The sequence below is a fragment of the Orycteropus afer genome, unplaced genomic scaffold (assembly GCF_000298275.1).
Source record: "Orycteropus afer afer isolate SDZICR_OR568_19922 unplaced genomic scaffold, OryAfe1.0 scaffold00843, whole genome shotgun sequence".
NCBI classification, from domain to species: domain Eukaryota; kingdom Metazoa; phylum Chordata; class Mammalia; order Tubulidentata; family Orycteropodidae; genus Orycteropus; species Orycteropus afer.
In genome coordinates, this window is record NW_006922430.1 from 488,126 (window position 1) to 509,562 (window position 21,437).

The following is a 21,437-nucleotide window of genomic DNA, read 5'->3' on the forward strand; positions in this document are numbered from 1 at the left end:
GTCTCTGCTCCCCTACTCATTTCTCTGCCTGTACGAGTTATGACCAGGCATGGCATTCATTGATTGAGGGTCAAGTGGACAGCCTGAGCTCCTTAGGCCAAGTCCAAGAGCTTGGTCTTGGCGCACAGCTGGTGTGTCCTGCTATGTGCAGAGCCTGAGGTCAGTGTGCCCTCTTACGTTGGGTCCCCTCACAGACTGGTGGTTGTGATTCTTGAGGCTTTGTGTATGACATATCTGATACCATATGTGGCACACAGTGAGAACTCATAGATGCTAAGTGTGTGTGCCTGTATATGGGTGCATGTGTGTGGATACCTGTGCATGTACGTGCAGGAAACAGGACTATGTATTTACATGAATTGTCTTGTGTGCACGTCCTCGTATCTAGTGTGTGTGTGCTTATGCCTCATCACACACGTCTGTCACGTGTTTACATCTCTTGCCATGTGCCATCATGCACGTCTTCACGTCTGTCATTGTACATTGCTCACAAGTGTTATGTGTGTACTCGTGTCTGTCATGTGTATGCTTCTATCTTGTCATGCATGTGCTACTATCTGCCTTCATGTGTGTTCATGCTTGTCTTCATGTTTGTGTCTCATCACCTGTACACATGCCTCTTTATTTGTGTTTGTTGTCATATGTGTCCTCATGTGTTATGTATGTGGGTGTGAGTGTGACCTCCATGCCACCTGTTCACCTTCTATTCCTTGCTCTCCCTTACAGGGCTGAACTGCCCGGCTCCATGAAGTACACATCTGCAGGACCTGAGCTCCTTGGCCCCTTGCCCTGGCCCGCCATGCTTTCGCCACCACTGAGCCCGCTGGTGCTCCGTGTGCTGCAACTGCTGCTGCTGTCACTACCGCTGGGAGGAGTGTGGGTGGAGGCAGGAACACCCCGGGTTGGTGGGGGTCTGCAGCCTGCTTTCCGCACCTTTGCAGCCAGTGAATGGGGTCTTACCCACCTGGTGGTACATGAGCAGACAGGTGAGGTGTACGTGGGTGCAGTGAACCGAATCTACAAGCTATCGGGCAACCTGACGCTGCTGCGGGCCCATGTGACAGGCCCTGTGGAGGACAACGAGAAGTGCTACCCGCCACCCAGTGTGCAGTCCTGCCCGCATGGCTTGGGCAGCACAGACAACGTTAACAAGCTGCTGCTGCTGGACTATGCTGCCAACCGCCTGCTGGCCTGTGGTAGTGCCTCACAGGGCATCTGCCAGTTCTTGCGGCTGGATGACCTCTTCAAGCTGGGTGAGCCCCATCACCGCAAGGAGCACTACCTGTCAAGCGTGCGTGAGGCAGGCAGCATGGCTGGTGTACTCATTGCGGGCCCGCCTGGTCAGGGCCAGGCCAAGCTCTTCGTTGGCACGCCCATCGATGGCAAGTCTGAGTACTTCCCCACACTGTCCAGCCGCCGGCTCATGGCCAATGAGGAGGACGCTGACATGTTTGGCTTTGTGTACCAGGATGAGTTTGTGTCATCCCAGCTCAAGATCCCCTCAGACACGCTCTCCAAGTTCCCAGCCTTTGATATCTACTATGTGTACAGCTTTCGCAGTGAGCAGTTCGTCTACTACCTCACCCTGCAGCTGGACACACAGCTGACCTCGCCTGATGTTGCTGGGGAACATTTCTTTACCTCCAAGATTGTGCGGCTCTGTGTGGATGACCCCAAGTTCTACTCGTATATCGAATTCCCTATTGGCTGTGAGCAGGCGGGCGTTGAGTACCGCCTGGTGCAGGATGCCTACCTGAGCCGCCCTGGCCATGCCCTGGCCCGCCAGCTGGGCCTGGCTGAGGATGAGGATGTGCTGTTCACCGTGTTTGCACAGGGCCAGAAGAACCGCATCAAGCCACCCAAGGAGTCAGTGCTGTGCCTGTTCACGCTCAGGGCCATCAAGGAGAGGATCAAGGAGCGTATCCAGTCCTGCTACCGTGGTGAGGGCAAACTCTCACTGCCTTGGCTACTCAACAAGGAGCTGGGCTGCATCAACTCGGTGAGTGGGTGCTGTAGCCTCCCCTGCACACAGTGCTGTCTTGACCATGGTACCCCCAACCCCCCACTGCACGACACAGCCATGATGACACTGACAGCACACGATTATGCAGGTGCTGCACTGGCTTTGTACTGCTGACCGCAGTGCCACTGCCAGTGCACTTTGCTGAGTGTACCTAGTAGGGGGTGCTGGATCCTGACCATACCTGGTGCTGCTATGTCTCCTACCTGTAATCAAGGAAGTACTCACTTGACAGTTATGGCCACCAAGGCTCAGAGAGTGGAAATGACCCACTCAAGGTCACCCAGCTTATGTGTGGGTGTGGGTGTGTGGGTGTGGGTGATGTCTGTGGGTGTGTTTGTGTGGTGTATGTGTGATGGGTTAGGGTATGTGAGGAGTGTGGTGCGTAGATCTGAGTATGTGTGTGGTATGTGTTTGTGGAGCCAGGTGGGTACAGATCCTCATGTTCCCCATTGGAGGTAGGCATATCTGCATAACATCTTGGCCTAGGTGTCTGCCCCTTTAGGGTCCCATCCTGGCTCTGCTCACCACCTGATGGGTGAGCCTGGCCTCTCTGGGCCTTTGCCTCACCTAGGAGTGGGGATTCACACCAGGCCCTCCCTCTCTCCAGAGGCCAGCTTTGCACAGGGTTGCACACATTAAATGCACATGGTGCTTGGGAGATAGCAGTGACCACGCTGACTCTGAGGCTACTTGGGCATAAGCCTGGGCTACTAGCTTATTCTGGGGTGTTGCCCCCTCCCAGTCTTACCTTTCAAACCGTTGCCTCCATCAGATCTCAGACTCTGAGAAGTGCCCTGGCCCAGCATCCCAGCCCATCCACAGTCTCCTTTCTGCCCCAACCCAGCTGGGTCCACCCTCCCCAGCTGGAGAAGGCCTGGCCCAGCCCTGGGCATGTTCCCTGGCTGCCTCTGTGCCTGTTCACCCTGCCCTCCTTCTCCTTCAGGGACTGTATATGCCCATCGTGCTCACCTCCTCTCCACTGAACCCCTGGGGCTTGCGAGTGTGGTTTGCTCTCCTAGCTCCTTATACCCTTCCAGCTACCCTATCTCCCCTCCCAGCCCCTTCCTGCCCTTGGTCAGCCCTCCTGGTCACAGTGCAGGGCCTGGCCCTCCAGGGACTGTCTACCCTCCCCAGCCGGAGAAGGCCTGGCCCAGCCCTGGGCATGTTCCCTGGCTGCCTCTGTGCCTGTTCACTCTGTCCTCCTCCTCCCTCAGGGACTGCACATGCCCATTGTGCTCACCTCCTCTCCACTGAACCCCTGGGGCTTGCAAGTGTGATTTGCTCTCCAGCTCCTTATGCCCTTCCAGCTACCCTATCTCCTCTCCCAGCCCAGCCCCAGGGTGAGGTAGTAGACGAACTGCTCTCTGCGGAAGCTGTACACATAGTAGATATCAAAGGCTGGGAACTTGGAGAGCATGTCTGAGGGGATCTTGAGCTGGGATGACACAAACTCATCCTGCTACACAAAGCCAAACATGTCAGCGTCCTCCTCATTGGCCATGAGCCGGCGGCTGGACAGTGTGGGGAAGTACTCAGACTTGCCATCGATGGGCGTGCCCTGGTCAGCCCTCCTGGTCACAGTGCAGAGCCTGGCCCTCCAGGGACTACTTCCCGGTCAGTGACCTCACGGCTTGTCCTCTTTGGGTCTGAGAGCAGTCACTTTCCCCTCCTGGATGCTGGACCCTGGCGCCTATGAGCAGCAAATACACAAGAGATTGCCCTGTCCAGCTATGTTGGCTTGTGTCTGGGCTGGCCGTACAAGGACTCAGGTTCTCTTTCTGTAAAAGAGGGCTGGAGTTTCTGACCCTAGCTGGGCCAGAGCCCGCCTGTGAGGTCAGGAATGGTCCTCCATGGCCTAGACTCCCTGCAGCCCACCTCCCAGCTGCCAGAGTGCCCATCCTGGCTTCCCAATATCAGAGAGGTGCTGTGGCCCACTAAGTAGGCAAAATGCCCTGGCCTGTAGGCTTACCCTGTTCCTTCTCACAGCCCCTGCAGATTGATGATGACTTCTGTGGCCAGGATTTCAACCAGCCATTGGGGGGCACGGTCACCATCGAGGGCACACCTCTGTTCGTGGACAAGGATGATGGCCTGACTGCTGTGGCCGCCTATGACTACCGGGGCCGCACCGTGGTGTTTGCTGGCACACGCAGTGGCCATGTTCGAAAGGTGGGCCTGGCTGGGCTGGGAGCATGAGGCAGGGGGGATGTGCTGTGACATGGGTGCATTCGGCTGCATGAGGGCATGGGTGACTAGGGCTCACTGCTGTGCCCTCTGGAGGCTCTGGTTCCCTGTCTGGTTTGCAGGGGACTGAGGGTGGGTTGAGCCTGCCAGCTCCCTTCCATCTGAAAGGTTGGCCTCAGTCCCTTAGGAGCTGCTCCTGATCTGGGTACATTGTGAGCTCCCCAGGGGCAGGTATTTGTAGGTGGGAGTGGGGCACAGCCTGGTTTAGCCCTTTCCTTTCCATGGCCCCAGCCCCCAAGCCCAGCAGATTCGGTGACTGCTGAGGCAGCATCTGTTGGTGGCAGGGGAGCCTCCCACCCATCCTGTCTATGAAGACAGCCAGGCCAAGGGCAGGCCAAGGACACTGTTGTCTGCCCCCCCGCCAGCTATTGGTTGATGCAAGAAGAATGTGGGGGTTGTGGAGTGACTGAGAGACTGTCATCAGGCCAGCTCAGGGCCCCCTGGGGAGAGGATTCCATGTGGAGTGGTTGGCTTGGCTCCTCTAGGCTCTTGTGTTGCCTGTATTACTGGGCTGGGCAGAGCTGGACCTGGAGCTGGGTGTGGGGGGTAGCAGGGCTAGGGATGGAGGGGTATGGGTGGGGGTGGGGGCGGGTAGGGAGACTACAGGGCAAATGGGTGCCAGGGAGCCACAGAGGGTCCTTGACAGGGGCAGGGTGGGGCCTGGTGGATTAAATAACAGCTGTCCTGAGAGTAGTGCTGACACAGCACTAGTGCCTGGCCTGTCACTGGATCTTCCTGGCAGTTGTTCACTCTAGGGGGCCTTGCCTGCTCTCCAAGCCCCTCTAAGCCCGGCGTGTGTGGGAGGGATCTTCCCATTACTACCATGTGGTTGCCCAGGGTTTGCTTGCTAACTCTGTGACCACTAGAAGGCCCTCCCCCCTTTGGAACCTCGGCCCCAGTTCTGCAGTGAGTCTGCATGAGGGCTAGGAAGCTGTGCTGCTGCAGGTGGCTCTGAGGCTGAGCTGGGACCACAGTGGCTGTGAGGCTGAACACCTGTGGGTCCCCAGTTCCCCAGTCTTTACCAGCTAGAGTGAAGTCAGCCCTTAAGGAACAGGAGACTGAGGCATACATATTGTGCTGGCTGTGTTGGTGGTGGGCAGCACTGTGTAGATGGGTATGCTGACAGCTGTCGGCCACCCACAAGCTTGTCTGCAGGCTGGGAGAACAGGTTTGTCTGGTCCTTCCTGCACTCCCCTCTGCCCCAGAGGCAGCCATTTGGGTCAGAGCTTTGTCAGTCCTGTAAGTCTGATTGGCTGTATGTGCCCCCCCCCTTCCATTGAGTGTTTCAGCAAGGTACACTGAGGCAGTGGAGGTTATATTCCTGCCACCTGAGTGGCAGCCTGGGGCAATCCCAGATAGCAGGTGGGGGGAAGAGGCCAGTCCCTCCTCAAGCTTGGTATTTGTGCAACTGTTAGATAACCTGACTATCCCTGTGTCCTGTGCCGTAGCCTGTGAGCCAGAACCTCTCTAGCCTGCATAGACTCCCTCCAGCTTGTGAGTCTATGCACCCAGACCTTCCTCCACCAGCCTGTGTGTCTGGCCCCTCCCCCTAAGCTTGTGAGCCTATATGCCTGGACCCTCCTCCTCACTCCTTGCCGAGTACCTAAATAGTCAGCTCCTTCCTCACCATGGATGTGTGATTGGCACTAGATGCGCTGTGTGGGGGTACAGTGCTCTTTCTGAGTGTGGGGCCAGCTGTACCTAGGACAGCAGGATCTGAGAGTCCAGTAAGAGGTGGTGTCTACCTCTGGCCTTGTTCTCTTGGATGGGTCTGCCCCTGTACCCTCTCCCACCCAAACTCATTGGTCTAGTTGAAAGGGTCTCATTGGACTTGGATAGTTTTCTCATATCCTGTGGTACATGCCTGGCCTTGAACAAGCTGGTGAACTTTGGCATGGTTCTCAGCTCTATCCTTCACCAGCTATTGGGATCTTCTCTGAGCCTTGTTTCTCTTACAGCCTTTGTGAGGAGCTGAGTATATGGGGGCTTGAGGGGGTGGGGTGAAGGGGTGAAGCAGGGAGGGAGGAGGTGGGGTTGGACTCCCCTGTTACTGTCACATGTATGCGGTGAGCACTGGCACCTCACATGTCATTGTGCAGTCCTCATGGCAACTCAGGCAGGGTGCCAAACCTCCCTCTTAGAGAGGGGAAACTGAGGCATACACCCAGAATGATTGGTTCCAGAGTCTTCACTCATGGCTTTCACCTCCATCTTTTTCTTAGGGGTCCTTGGAGAAGAGGAAACAGGTCTCAGGCACAGTGTGCAGGAGTGAGCTTGTACTTCAGTGTCCCTACACCTCTCTGACAAGGCTGGGCCCAGGGCAGTAGCTCTTCTAGGCAGCTCTGCCTGCTCCTGCCTTGGGGCTGGAGCCTTCATGGGCTTTGCCTCGGATGCCTGTCTAGCTCCCTCCTGCCCTCAGACCAGCCTAAGAGCTAGCTTAAGTGGGTGGTGTTTAGGGGTCAGGTTTTGCCTGGGAGCTACCCACCCTCTTTGCCACTCCTGTTCCCTGCAGTACTATTTTGGCATGACTCTGGGTTCCCCATACAGGGCATCTGCAGGTGTGCCCAGGCTATAACTGGGACAGGGGTAGGGTGAGGAGGGATGGGCTTCCCTCACTCTTCTGCAGCCTCCCCTGGCTGTGTTACCTCTTGCTAGTAACTGTACCTTTAGACTTGACCCCTGCTGGCTGCAGTGGCCTATCCTGGTCAAGGCCGGCATGGTAGGCAGTTGAACTCCCTTCTCCCACCTCATCTTTCCTGTGTCCTGACCAGGGCTGGGTGTTGGGGAAGGGGGGCAGCTGTGGTTCTACAGCCAGAGCCATGGTGGGTGGCCATGGGTCCTCTTTGGGCCAACTCTCTGCTGACTAGCCTCAAGCTCTCAGATGCCCCCCACCCCCATCTTTAAATCAAGGCTCCTTTTGCTCCTAAGGCTGTAAGCTGGGCCTGCCTCACTATCTTGAGTGTGGGGACGCTGGTGCCCCCATCCCCAGTACTCTGGAGCCAGTCATGGGGACCAGTATGCCCATGGCTGGCATGGACAGGCCTGCTGTGCCAGCTGCCCCTCTTCCCAGGCTTGGTTTTAACAGCATCAGGGGAGCTTCAGGGAGTTAGTTGGCTGGCCCTGGGCCAGACCCCACCAAAAGTGTTGTGTAAAATTGTAGTCGGTTAATTTAAGACCTGCCAACTTCAGCTGCTCAGGGCTATGTTGGCTGTACTGGGGCTCATGGCTGGCTGGCTGATCCTTGGTGTCCCTTGGCTAAGTACCCACCCCTCCCTCCATAGGAGGTGGCCTTTCCTCCAGGACTCCTCCCAGCCAGAGCCCAGCCCTGTGGCATGGCCCATCTTAAAGCCTTGGCTAGAGTCCTCCAGAGCCAACCCTGGCCCCTGCACAGTAGGGATGTTCTGCCCTTTGCCAGCTCAGGGACCTTCTCATTCACATTCTCAGAGCAGGGGTGGATGGCCCTGGTAGCTCTTTACCAAACTTCAGTAGAGTCCATGGGGGTCACTTTTGTTTCAGTGAGGGACTGGGCCAGAGGTTGCAAACTCACGGGCCCAAGTGACTACAGATTGGATTGGGACCTTGGCCCCAGTGGTGTCCTGTGTGGGGTGTGCCCGGCCTTGGCATGGAGCCCAAGGTACATCTGGAGACTGGCCAACAGGGAACTCTGTCCTGGCCAGGACCCCTTCTGGGTCATTGGTCCCTCCTTGGAGAATAGGTGGTGGGCCCTGCCTGCTCTGGAGTGGCTGGCATTCCTTCCTGGGCCTCAGGTGTGTTCCTGGGGTGACCGGATCATGGAGACACAGGCTGAGGCTGTACAGATGGGAGGTTCTGGTAGAAAGACCCTTGTCCTGGGCATTCCAGCTCCCTGGGCTGTCTGCTTACCAGAGCCACTATAGCTTTTGCAGTGTCCTGTGGGGATCATTGAAGTGGGCTGGGCCCTGCCATGGGCAAGTCTGAAAGGCCCATCATATCTGCCTATGCTGGTTCCTCGGACCTCCTGTGTGGCCTCATGGAAAGCATGGTGGGCAGGCATGAGTAATTCTGCTGTGCCAGATGATAGTCTTCTCCTGGCTCATTCCCTTACTCCCCCCACCTCCCAGCCCTGGCCCTTGGTACCTGCAGTTCCCTCTACCTGGAGCCACAGCCTCAGTTCTTCAAGATCACCAGCTGGTGCTGGGTCTGGCCTGGGCTGCCCTGGGGAGCAGATGTCTCTCGCCTCCAGAGGCTTGAGAATCTCTAGAAGCTTCACAAGCTGCTTGAGATGCTTCTTTGCACTCCCCTGCCTCACCGCAGGCAGTTCTGAAATACTGACTACAGGTGGTGCTTCAGAGACCCATGTCGTGCATTCCCACCAGCCTTTTGCCTTCTGTGCTGGGCTGGGTGTGCAGTCTTGGGGTCCCACCCAGCTCCCAAGGCTCTGTGTTCCTGGCCTGGCCACCTGCTCCTTGCCTAGGGTCTGCTCTAGAGGCTGAGATGGGGCTAGAAGAGCCGGGTTGTAGCAGTGGGCAGGGCAGCCCCACAGGCAAGAGATGAGGGGCGGACAAGGCTTATAGGGCCTCTGCTCCTCCACCACGCTCTTTAGCAGGGCTCTCCACCCTGTGGAGCTGCATCTTGGTGTCTAGAGGTAATATGGGTTGGGGAAACCCTGCAACCCTGCAGGGGCTTGGGGAGAGTACATCCTGTTTGATGTTTGTGGGAGCACACATTGGCAGGAACTCCTTGAGGCCTCCCTCTAGCTGGAGGACAAGTCTGTGTGTAGACCTTTCCCACAGGGAACACTGGCCCTGCTATGGGGCCCTGAGCCAGGTGCCGTCAGCTCCATGGGGTGTGACATATACACAGGAGCATGTGCCAGTTATAGTGTGCAGCACGAGTGGCTGTCCCATGGAAGCTACCTTCCAGGAGCTCTCCTCAGACACCCCAGCTTACAGATGGCCACCTGGGCAGACCACCTTCCTCAGAGCTGTTTGGCCGTTTTTGAACTTTGTGAGTTGTGTCACACAGTGTGTGTTTGCTTCTATGCTTGATGGTGTCTGAGAGTCATTCTTGTATCACTAATGTGGAGCATGTTCTTCCTTGTGGCCATGGTGTGCAGATGTACTCGAGGTTGCACCTGCTCCGCTGTTGGTAGGTGTGGCCATATTCTTGGATTCCATCTGTCATAGGTCTGCTGTGTGTTTCTTTGGGACTTAACACTCGCTTTGAGCCTGCTAGGACCCTATTATCTCTTCATCTTGAGTCTCTAGAACTGGAACCATGCTCTTGTGTCATTGTGAGGACCAGAGTGGTGGGGCATGGACCCCTTGGTGGATCTCTGCTTGGATGCTGAGGTGTGATGGGTGTGATTGCCTGCCTCATTTGCCCAGCACTTCTTGGGCTTCTTGCAGGGCAGTGGTCTCAGGGCCCTTGTATGGCATGGCAGGGTGCTCTGCACACACCTCCTAGCCCAGCTAGCATGACTGAATCCTTGGATGAGGACACACTGCTCTTTCTGGACCTGCTTGTGCTGCTGCCATGCTGGGAGGGATTCTACATGCCCAGAATGGCACCAGGCTCCGTGCTGTTGGCCCTATGGGCCTAGCATGTATGCCCCTGCTTCAGTGCAGCAGAGCATAAATTCTGCTCTTGGTTTGAGAGTGACCAGCAGAGCTGCCTCTGCCCTAGGCCTGCAGACTCACCCCTGTGCTTTTGAGAACGTTGACTGTAGATGCAGGCTGGCAGTGGTCTCTCTACCTGTCTCGAGCATGCCCAGGTTCATAGTCAGCCTGGTGCGCGCGCCTCTGAGTTCCCATAGTGCCCTTCCACAGGCCGACGGGGGCTGTTACCTACAGTACTGTCCACGGTGGGGGTCAGTATGGGAGCACCTAGCATGTAGTGGTGGTTCTGATCCCATGGCAGATGCCTGGGGGCCTGGGGGCGTGAGCTGGGAAAGGTGTTCTCGGTGAGGGAACAGTAGATGCCAGGACTCTGAGGTGTATTTGGTGTGTGCAGGGGCCAAGCAGGGCCTGGACAACAGGGCTGGTGAGCAGGCCCCAGGGCCATGTGCTATTTGGGAGTACTTTGTCTTGGGCCTTAGGTAAACTCACTGGCGCCTTCCCAGCTAGGGGAGAGTGGCTCCTGTAAGGTCACAGTGGTGGGGCAAGGAGAACCCAGGAGTGTTCTTGGAGGGGTGGCGAAGGTCTGCCCTTGGGTAGGGCAGGGAGCTGGAGGTCAGGATGGCTTCCAGAAGTAGCAGGAGCTTGAACTTGTGCTGATTATAGTGAGGTGTGGGTTTAGTGAGCAAGGGTGGGTCTGTGAGGGCCCAGGCTTGGGGGGCCCTGCAGGTCAGGTAACATTGAGGTCACGGGATAGAGGGGCAGCTGATGGCTCTTGGTTTGCTGCTGTTTCCCCACCTTGAGGGTGGGCTAGGTGAGCATCAGGTGAGGGCTGGGTGTCAATAAGGTTCTCTGGGCTCCATTGCAGCTAAGGCAAGCCCAAGGTGAGGACAGTGGATCCTTGACCCCAGGCAGTCTTTGTTGGACCATTGGTGGCTTGAAGGTCACGTGATTTCAACATCCAGTTGTCTGTGAACTCTCTTCGTAGCAGTGGGTCAGATAACAGCCTTTACCTCCTTCGGACTCTCCTGGGCTCTTGCACAGCCCCTTCCCACTGGGACCCCACTAGGAAGGGAGGGCTGCTGGGGTCCACCTGGCTCTGCAATACAATGGTTCCTGCCCAGCCCTCTTCTCGAGGATCCTACTCTCCCCATCTGCATGTGTTTGTGGGGGTGTGATTCTGGGAGCCAAACCATGCTTTAATTACCCAGTTATTGCCGAGAGGAAGTTGCTAATTGCTTTTCCAGTATCAGATTCCTCCTGGCCTTTCTGAGGATGGCGTGGACCTGGGAGGGGGCCTCAAGCCTGCCCCAGCCAGAGGAGTGTGGGTCCTGCGGCAGCCCTGTGAAGGCGGGGACGTGATGCAAGGGCTCATGAGGTGCGAGAGGGCTCTCTCTGGGAGGGGGTCCATCCAGTCCTGACTTGCGGGGGTGGGCTCTGGGCCTCTCTGGTTGGCTCTGCAGCTGTGACACCAAGTGGGTCTTGGTACCTTGTCCCACTCGAACTGGCTTGTTGGCTAGCCTAGGGGTCTTAACTCAGTCTCAGAGCCCTTCTAGGGACAGGCTTGGAAGAATGGCTTTGGAACCAGAGGCCTGGCATTGTGGGTGGCTTCAGAAGTCCTGTGACCCCTCGTCCCCCATTATGTGTCCTCTGCTCCTTCCTACCACCCACCCTTGTATGGAGACCATGCGCTCCTTGTCATGGGGTGAGCAGGGCAAGGTGCTCCCTTTTCTGCATTAGGGCCAAGCTGGGCAGCCCCCTGCCTCTGGGCAGCTAGGGCGCGTGCCGTCCTTGGCAGATGGCCCAGAGAGCCCCAGACATCCTCCCTGCACCCTGCCTGCCCACACCCAGAGAATGGACCCTTTGTTGGTGCTGGGCTGGGCCCATAGCTGACCTGGCCAAGTCGTCAGCTGCCTGCCTGCAGCAGTTGGCCGGCCGTGGCAGTGAGGGGGGCAGGCCAACTGGCTGGGGGCCTCCAGGGCCAGGAGCTGCCCACCTGCCCTGACTTCTGCCCTGCTCTGGGGTCTGCTGCACCCTTGCAACCCTGAACAAAAGGAAGGGTTTTCTGGGGATTGACTGACTTCATTTTGTCAGAGTGGAGGGTCAGGTGGTACCCCTGGTCATGGTGGGTGCTTGGTTTATGGGTATCTGTGCAGGCAGACAAAACCCTTGCCTGGCCCTGGCATCCACAGGCCACTGGGGCCTGGCCCCCCAAATCAGGGATGTGGACTGGCCCCCCAATCAGTGGGTGGCTGAGTCCGGGGTAACCTCCCCAAGTTTATAGGTAGGGGGAGGAGAGGTATGGGCAGGTAGAGAGCTTTACTGGAGGTTGGATGTCTCTGTACCCATTTCCCTGAGAGGTCAGAGCTGGAGATGAGCGATTCTGAGGCATGGTACAGCCTGGCTGTGCTGTCCTGGGGAACTAGATGGTACTCCTTGAGCCAGCTCAGCATAGGGAACCACGTAGGGAGGGCCAGTGGGGCCCCATGAACCTCAGCCCAGAAGCCTGGAAGCTGGAGGGTTTCCATGGAGGCGGAAGAGGGTGGCCATGATGCAGTTTAGGGCCACTTGTGCAAGGGCCTGAGAGGCTGGGGTGGGAAGTGCTGGTGGTCTTTGGGAAAAGTTTCATAGAGGAGGGAAGTAACAGCTGGAGGATGCCCAGAGGATGCCCCTGTCCTGGCAGGTGGGCCTGGCTACCCAAGGGTGGGCCACCCAGGTGGTGGCCCACCCAGGTGGTGGCCCTTGAGTGGACAGCTGTGGGCTAGACTATGAGGCATGAGGCATTCCAGGTCCAGTATATGTTCTGCTGTCCTTCAGCCAGCCTAGCCCTGTGCCACCCTGCTCCACCCTTCCCCATTTTTCTTGGAATGCCCCCAAGCCTGCCTCTCTAGGCACCTCCAGGGTGGGCTGTGTGCTGGAGCCTCCTCTCACTTTGGGGCAGATCAGTGCAGCTGGGGACCCAGGTTCCTCTGGCTGTCCCTGTGTGCGAGCCTTCGTTGCCCTGCGTTATGTAGTGTGGTGAAGCCAGTGTCAGAGAAGCAGTAAACTTCCCATGATGAATGATCATTCCTTGTTAAAAGACTCCCCATGACTATCCTGGGTGTGGGAATGTAGGGTTCCTGCTGAGCCTGGGACAATGAGCATTGAGTGCATATAGAGCCTGCCTCTGCATCTCTGTCCTCTGGGCCCTCAGCAGGGCTCTGTGGTCCTCGAGTGGCCTCTGTCATGCACATCTCCTCCAGGAAGCCTACCAGGGCCTCCCCAGGCCTGCCTGCATGTGTGAGGGGCAGGTGGTGGACAGATGGATGTGTGGCAGACAGACAGCTGGATGCATGTGTCGCAGCCGCTTGCCCACTGCAGCTGTCAGCTGCCACCTGTCAGCATCAGCATGTTGTGTGTGTGTTGGGGGGCAGGGAGTAAGGTGCAGGCATTTCAGAACCTGGGGCCTGACCTTCTCTCTGTCCAGATGGTGACTGGAGTGGCTTCTCACTGGGACCTCTGGACCCAGGACCTCCCACCTTTGAGCTTGCTAGCCTGTCCCCCTGGCCTTCCCTTTCCCTAAAGAGTTAGAGGTAGAAGTTCTCCTTTCTCTCTGGGTGGGGTTGCTCCTTAGTATGACACCCACTCATCCTACCACGTAGCTCAGTCTAAGTGGGGAGGGAGTAGCAGGCTAGGTAGGCTTCTGGCCTGAGGCCACCATCCCTTTACACAAGGGGCTACCCTAGTCAGGACCAGTAGGCCCTGTGACAGGCAGGCTGTATGTACAGGAGTGCTGGCTGAGGACAAGGACCAGCTGGAAGGATGTGGTTGTGGGTGGGTGGGTGAGGCCTGGTGATGGCTGGTGGAGTGGGAAACAGGTGAAGACAGGTCCTGAGGGTAAGTGTCTGGGCCTGCTTTGCATCTTTGGGCTGGAGACTCTGGGTCTGAAGCACTTGTCTCCACTAATGTCCTGCCCCAGGCCCAGATTATACCCTGACCACCTTGTTCCCCACCATCTGCCTGTTTTGCCTTGCCCAGTCCTGTGTGATGGCTGCTTAAGTTTGGCATTTGCCTATGGGTCCTTGGTTACTTGGTGTCTTTTCTGCTTGGGATCGTGGTTTGGTCCTTATGTAATTCTTAGAACAAGTCAGGCAGGGAAACTGAGACACAGAGCAGTGAAGTACCTTACCTGGGCAGCATAGTTGTGTATGTCTGAGCCAGGGTGTACATGGGTAGTATGGGGCTCCCCTCCCTATCTGGCGTATCCTTCCTGTGCATGGGCACTCCAGGAGCTGACAAGATTGTGTGGGCAGTGCACATGGCTTGCCCCAGGCAGTGCCTCTGGTGCAGGGTCACAACGGGCAGGCTGGGCCAGCAGGAGTGAGCTCAGTGCAGGCCCTGCTCTTGGAGCACCCTCCCTGCACTGTTTCAGACTTGCTCATCCACAGAGGTCGGGGCTAAAGCCTTCTGGGCCACCGTGGGCCAGCCCCCAGGCATTTTAGCCCATCTGGCCCAGCTCCCTGGCCACCTTTCAGCCCCAAGCTCAGCTCTTCCGGGCCTGGTTTGGTTTAAGCTTGCTTGGTGGGGAGGCAGCTGAGCGGATGTGGGGGTGCTGGCTGGGCTTTCAGGAATGCGGCCCTCCCACTCTCCAGGCGGCTGCCTCTTTGGCCTGAGCTTGGGTAGAGGGAAGGGGGAAGGGGAGGAGTGAGCTAGAGACACAGTGCCCCACCCTGGCGGCCACAGGGCCTGTGTTGGGGCTGTTGCTGGCAGCAGACCTGCCCTGCCAGTGTTGGGGTGGGATGTTTGGGGATTGGCTTTCCTGGGAGGGGATGGCTGGGGCCAGGATGTGTTGAGAGCTGGGCCAGGGCTGCTGCTGGGAGGTGGAATCGGTCAGCCCCATAGCAGGCAGCCCCAGAGAGGAGGGGCCTTGCTCCTGTCCATGCCCGCAAGAGCCTGCCCTGGTACAGGCTGGGCTGATGCCGCCCCACGAGCCCATCTCTGGAAAGCCCCCTGGGTCTCTCTGTTAATTAAATACATTTGTTTGGTAAAAGCAACTAAAAATACTTGCAGCATCACAAGCTGCGGTGGAGAAGAGCCGGCTAATTAACGGCCCAGCTTGTTTGGGATCTGGAATATATTTCCATGCCGATGAGATGCCTGTGTTCCTCTGCTGCCTTCTGCCAGGGATGCCCCATACCACCAGGATACCCTTGGGCTCTGGCCTCAGCCTCTCACACTCACTGCCGCCTCCTCACCCTGCAGGCTCTTAGCCCGACCAGCTCCACCACCCCTCTGTAAATACCACGCCCCAGGAGGGCTGAGTGCCTGCCCTGGGCTCTTGTGGCCATTGCCTGGGGCATGGCAGTGCTGCTCGGTGATGGGTAGTGGGCTGTGGCTGTCACTACCTCCTAATGAGCTTCGACTTCAGAGGCAGGGAGGGCCAGGGCCAGCACTTGCTTGTCTTGGCTGGAGTCTATCCTGCACAGGCTTCTGATACTGTAGGGTTGGAGTGTGGCCCTTCTGATCCTGCCTTGTCTTATAAGGCTTTGGGGGATAGCTGGGTGCAGTCCTCTGGGCTCCTGGTCTGCTTTGGCTGGGGCAGGAAGGCATCAGTACAGCCCCACTAAGGCCCTGCTGCCCACAGATCCTGGTGGACCTGGAGAGTCCCAGCGGCCGGCCGGCTCTGGCCTATGAGAGCGTGGTGGCGCAAGAGGGCAGCCCTATCCTGCGGGACCTGGTCCTCAGCCCCAACCGCCAGTACCTATACGCCATGACAGAGAAGCAGGTGGGTCCCTCCCTGCTCACTGCCTTTGGGAAGCCTTAGGGCTGGGTGGGGCACCAAAGAGGGATTTGGGCAGGCTCAGGACAGAGCTGGGGGCTGGCTCTCTTCCCAGAGGGAGGCCTGGCTTACACAGTAGGTACCCCAGGGTCTGCCTGCCCACAGTGTCCACACAAGGTGTGTTCTGGCGCCAAGGCCTGCACCAGCATCCTGGGCACTAATCCCAGCCCTCTCTCCTGACCGACAGTCCTGGGCAGGGCTAGGTAAACCCTCCTCCATAGAGGGACTTTGTGACAACAGGAACAACATATAAATACAAGCAGAATCTGAATGCTGTTCTTTGAGGGTTTGGGGTGGAACCTGGTCCCAGACCAGCCTAAGATGAGGGACTGGACCATAGACCGAGACCTGGCCCAGCCTCTGCTCTGGCTGCCTGGATAGGTCTGCCAGAGGACCCCTCAAGGCTGCCTGTGGGGCTGTAGGACGGTGGGGTAGGGGCTTCTGTAGACCCTTAGAAGCCTGGCCTACCCGTCCTTGTGCCTGGCCTCAGGCCTCAGGCCTCAAGACTGTACTTGTCAGCCTGGCCTGCATGGAGCCAATCTCCTCTTCTGCTCACCCTGTGACATTATGGTAGCCAGGTAGGTGGGCAGGGACAAAGTAGGTGGGCCAAATCAGAGGCATGAGCTGGGTAAGGCCCAGCCTCCCTCTCCTGGCCTGCTCCTATTCTTCCTGTAGCTATATGCGTGATGGCCAGGCTGAGTCACTCTCTCTGTGAGTCTTCTGTCCCTGGGACCTCTAAGGGCTGACAAGGTTAGGTGTATAGGGATAGCTTGCCGCATTGAGCATTACCTTGGTCTGTCCCCATGCCACCTGGGGACTTCAACTGGAGGGAATCCACACCATGTGTTGATTCTGGCTGAGTGTAAGTCTCCTCACTGGCTGGCCCTCCCATGGTCACTTGCTCCCCACTGGCTCTCAGGTCTCACAGACAGACCAGGCCTGTGTGGCAAGAGTGAAGACCTGGGGGTGGGGCTCACCTGGGAAGTAGCTGCTGAGTGTGGCCTGGAGGGGTTCCTGATGCTGCGGCTCCCTCAGGTGACGCGGGTGCCAGTGGAGAGCTGTGTGCAGTACACGTCGTGTGAGCTGTGCCTGGGGTCGAGGGATCCCCACTGTGGCTGGTGTGTCCTGCACAGCATGTGAGTCTGGACTGGGTGGGCAGGTGGTGGGGGGGTCCTGACCCCCACCTTGTGGTCACTGACCTGGGAGGGCCCCAGCCTTGATGTGTGCCTTGGGCAGGTCACACTCTTCTCCAGGCCCCTCTGAGACCCACTGGGTAGTATGTGTTGTGAGCCTGGCCTTTCCTGTGATGTTCTCTGACCATCTCCCTCCCAGAGAAGGTGGGGCTCCCAAGGGCAGGTGTGTCATGGGCTGGGGCTCTGGAGCTGAGGCCTGCAGGCCCCCCATAGGGGGCTGACTACCTAGGGCCTACCCTGGCACCCTCTGCCCTCAGCTGCTCTCGGCAAGATGCTTGTGAGCGGGCAGATGAGCCCCAGCGCTTTGCTTCAGACCTGCTGCAGTGTGTTCAGCTGACGGTGCAGCCACGCAATGTCTCCGTCACCATGTCCCAGGTCCCAGTAAGTGCACCCTCCACCCTGGGTGACAAGAGCTGTGGGAGGGACTATTGGAGGTGATGGTGCTCACCCACTAGCTGTGGTGCCCAGCTTGTGCTGCAGGCCTGGAATGTGCCTGACCTCTCGGCTGGTGTCAACTGCTCCTTTGAGGACTTCACTGAGTCTGAGAGTGTCCTGGAGGATGGCCGTATCCACTGCCGCTCACCCTCTGCCCGTGAGGTGGCGCCCATCACTCGGGGCCAGGGTAAGTATGCTGCCCCTTGGGCCTGCGGGGTGAGGGTTGGCAGCTGCTGTGCCTGAATTCTAGGAGGGAGTCATACCTTCAGGCATTCATTTGTCCAGCACCCCCCCTCCCATAGTGTATAAGCTCTAGAGACTTTAATGTTCTTTGTGGTTCTGTTTTGAGGGTGCTTGCCCTCAGCTTTGTCCTGGAGTGGAGGCAGTGTTCCTGGTGCTGGGGCAGAGCTGTGGAGGCCCTTCTGTGGGGCAGGCTTCTGTGCCTGATGGGGAGCCTGCAGGGTGGAGAGGAGGATGGGGGTGTGGGGTTGGGGGTGGTACCAAGTCACAGACTGTGGGACCAGAGCCTGCCTAGCCTGTTCAGGGATAGCAGAGAGCCAGGGAACTAGAGGGTGATGGGTTGAGGTAAGAGGTCCCGTGGGCTTGTCACTTGGGCTTGTGGCCCTTGGTGTGGGCTATGGTCTCTGCTTGGAGAGTTGACAGGCTGGAGTGAGCACAGGATCCCATGGCTTACCTGTGATCCATTACCCAGTCACCCCCAGACTCACCTGAAGCCCAAGCGCAGCCCTGGGCTAGGCTCAGGGACCTTCCTCGACCCCACTACCCCACTTGTCTGTTTGCCCATAGTGGGTCGATGTGGGCAGTGGGGCCTGGTGGGTGTCCTCAGCTGGGATTGTGCCCTGCCACATGTGGTTGCAGCATGAGGGCGTGGAGGGTTCTTGCTTCTCCTCTACTCTGGGCCTTGGTTTTTTCATCAACAGAATGAGAGCTCGGCCTGATCAGGGACCACTATATGCTTGTGTGATGGGGCCCTGGGTTTTGTGGCCCTGGATGGCCTCACTGTGTCTGCAGCAGCCTGTGTGTTTTTGGCAGGAGACCAGCGGGTGGTGAAGCTCTACCTAAAGTCCAAGGAGACAGGAAAGAAGTTTGCATCTGTGGACTTTGTCTTCTACAACTGCAGCGTCCACCAGTCGTGAGTATCTGGGCTGCAAGGTTGTGTGCCTGGGTAGACTTAGCTGGGATGCACCTGCCTCATCTGCCATCACTCTTTTCCTCTGTGGTCTCTTTGCTGTTTCCTGCTCTGCCTCCCTGGAGGTGGAAATTCATCCGTGCGGTTACATCTAGTGGGGTGGGATGGTGAGAATGTACAGTCAGGTGGGAGGAAAAGCAGCACAGAAACAGCTTGTGGGCAGGGGAGCCCCCAGGGCCAGGCAAAGCGGCCCAGATGGAGGGAGGTCTGCATGGCCCGAGTGGAGGGGCTGGTGGGCAGAGGTCAGACTGGTCAGACATGGGCCAGCGCAGGAGAGAGGGTCTTGTGGCCATGATGCTGAGTGGTGCTGGACAAACATGCTAGACTCTGACCTACGTAGACGGATCTCTGGCCACTGTGTGAGGTTGGCCTTTGAGCCCAGAGCAGAGACTGGAGTGAGAGAAGAGGTGGTAGAGGGTGGGCAGACGACGGTGGTATCTGTGTGGTGGATGGCAGTGGGGGCAGGGAGTGTCCAGGTTGCCCTCTGATTTACCACCTGCTGTGGTCCCCAGCCTGGACCTGAGAGTGGCCCAGCTCCATCTTTGGTACATCTGCACGTTGCTTTTCTGTGGTCCCATCTTGGTTATGGGTACCCAGCTGTTGGCTCTTCCTTACAGAATGGGAAGCACTTTTGTTCTCATCATGCCTTCGCTTACTGGCATATGACTAAGGGATCGATTGCCTCACCAGCTCTCTATCAAGCACCTACTTTGTGCCAGGCAGTGATTGAAATAAATGTGGAGTATATTGTCTTTGGGGCAAAGGGTTGTCTGGGACAGGGGGCTTCATAGTGGTAGCTGAGACTGGGTCAGAGGATGGCTGCCAGGTGTGGGGAGAGCCTTGCAGGAAGATTGTGGGGGTGTGCTGGGACAGCATGTGCCTTTGGAGCTTTTGAGTCAGAGAGGTGGGCACTGTGTGTGAAGGTGTTTGTCCATCCATCCCAAAGCCCTTCCTAAGCATCTGGTCCTGCCAGCCCTGTTGGAGGCCTGGGGGTTTAGCTCTTGTCCGGGTGGAGCCCGTGCTCCAGAAGGGCAGGTCAGCCACTCACCATTTGGCAGCCACTCAAATTTAAGTGTGAATCATTAAAACAGAATGAAGGGAAAAGTGCCCTTTAGCTACATGGGCCATGTTTTAGGGGCCCCAGGGTAACATGTGGCTAGTGGTACTGCATCAAACAGGCAAGTCTAGTCTTGCCACTACCAAGGGGTGTTCTGTTGGACTACGCCGGGCTGGAGGGTAGGTGGTAACTAGCTCTAAGGAGAAAATCATCAACCCAAGTGGGGCTGGTGGGAGTGGGCAAGGAGCAGTCTGCCTGGGCCCTCAGGAACAGCTGCGCACAGGGCTTGAGGTGGCACTCTGCGTGGCCAGGGCAGGGCTCCTTGGGACCTCATCTCTGGTCCTCTCCCTGCAGCTGCCTATCCTGTGTCAATGGCTCCTTCCCCTGCCACTGGTGCAAGTACCGCCACGTCTGCACTCACAACGCTGCTGACTGCGCCTTCCTGGAGGGCCGAGTCAATGTGTCAGAGGTATGGCCATCCTGATGGGGGTGGAGCCCATGTTGTCACAGTGACTGGTTGGCCCCTGCTGGGTGGAGCAGACTATGAGCTCTGTGGGTTGATGGAAGAAGGTGCTCTGGGTGGAGATTGCACTGGGTAAGAGGCCTGGGGAATGAGAGCTTGAGGAAGGCTGGGTTGGATTTGCAGGGGTGAGCTGCACGTTGTCTAGAGCCAGTCAGGGAGAACTCTGGACACCAGGCCCAAAGGATACTGTCCTGGCCCAGTGGCATTTCGTAGTGGCTGCTGGTCTCACTGGGGATCCTGCCACTCTTGGGGAAGGGGAGAAAGCCTCAGATGAGGCCCTGTCCCTGGACCTCTGTTTCATGGCTACAGAATGAATTTCCCCAGGCCATGGGTGGGCTTTGGCTCACTCAGAGTGGGCAGTGCTGCCAGAGCTGGGAATGTGAGCCTAGGGACCAGGTGGGCTAAGGGTGGTGCCTTGCGCTGTGCGGGACAGATAGTTGAAGGGAGATGTGTATGTGATTATCTCACAGCGCCGCTGGCTGGCTTCTGGAGTTGTTTGAAGCACTGCGTGGTAATTGATAATAATTAGGTAGTAATTATTTTGGAGCTGAGCAAGGCACTGACTTTGTTTATAATCAGAGGTTCTACTTCTCCTGGGGCCCAAGGCACTCAGGACAAGTGTGGGACAGGACCTGGGCTGGATGGGTGGGGTAGGTAGAGGCTAGACCTGGTGGGGAGGGCCCAACATCTAGCCTTTGCTAGAGGAGCCAGGATTTGAGGCCAGGGCCACATGCCTGGTGGGTCCCCAATCAGCACCTTCAGCTCCCCAGAGAAACAGAAGCCACAGGAGACCCTATAGACAGGGACTTCCCCATCCATCACCAGAAGTGTACTTCTTATTCACCCCAAAATGAGCCCCCCGCCTGCAGCCCACCTTTAGATGAGCACCTTCCTCCTTTGCCTTCAGTCTTCCCCTCCTGTGCTCCTACCTGTGCCACCATGTTGTTACCCCCCACCCCAAAACAAAGGTCCCTGCGAGTATAGGATCCTGCTATCCTGCTGAAGCGAAGCCCTATGAGCAAGGGTAAGGGCAGTTTCTTGGAGACCCCTGCCTGTGTGAAGCAGGATGGTAGGCACAGGTGAAGAAACCCTGACTTTCACAATAGGAAGTAGGGAGCAGTGCAAAAGACAGGGTGCTATTAGCCAGTACAGGCGCATTACTGAGTTGGAGGCACCGCAGAAGGAGGGAGACAGAGCCAGAGATGGGAGAGCCCTGAAGGCAGGGGCACTGTTGGTCATCATGTACCCAAGTCCTTTCAATCAAGTTGGTTTTTCGGTCTGTGGATATATATTCGTTGTTGTTATGTGCCGTCGGGTCGGATTCATTAGAAGAGTCTAAA

At 57.5% G+C, this 21,437-nt stretch overlaps 1 protein-coding gene across 1 annotated transcript in view; it reads left to right on the forward strand.

Moving 5' to 3' along the window:
- Positions 1 to 799: 799 nt before the first annotated feature.
- PLXNA1 (plexin A1) overlaps positions 800 to 21,437 on the forward strand; it is a 43,698-nt gene continuing 23,060 nt past the window's right edge. Inside the window, exons 1-8 of the mRNA XM_007958055.2 lie at positions 800 to 1,999; positions 4,010 to 4,192; positions 15,485 to 15,625; positions 16,715 to 16,815; positions 17,130 to 17,253; positions 17,341 to 17,494; positions 18,361 to 18,460; positions 19,929 to 20,043. Coding sequence (XP_007956246.1) covers positions 800 to 1,999; positions 4,010 to 4,192; positions 15,485 to 15,625; positions 16,715 to 16,815; positions 17,130 to 17,253; positions 17,341 to 17,494; positions 18,361 to 18,460; positions 19,929 to 20,043 — 2,118 coding nt within the window. The remainder of the gene's footprint in view (positions 2,000 to 4,009; positions 4,193 to 15,484; positions 15,626 to 16,714; positions 16,816 to 17,129; positions 17,254 to 17,340; positions 17,495 to 18,360; positions 18,461 to 19,928; positions 20,044 to 21,437) is intronic.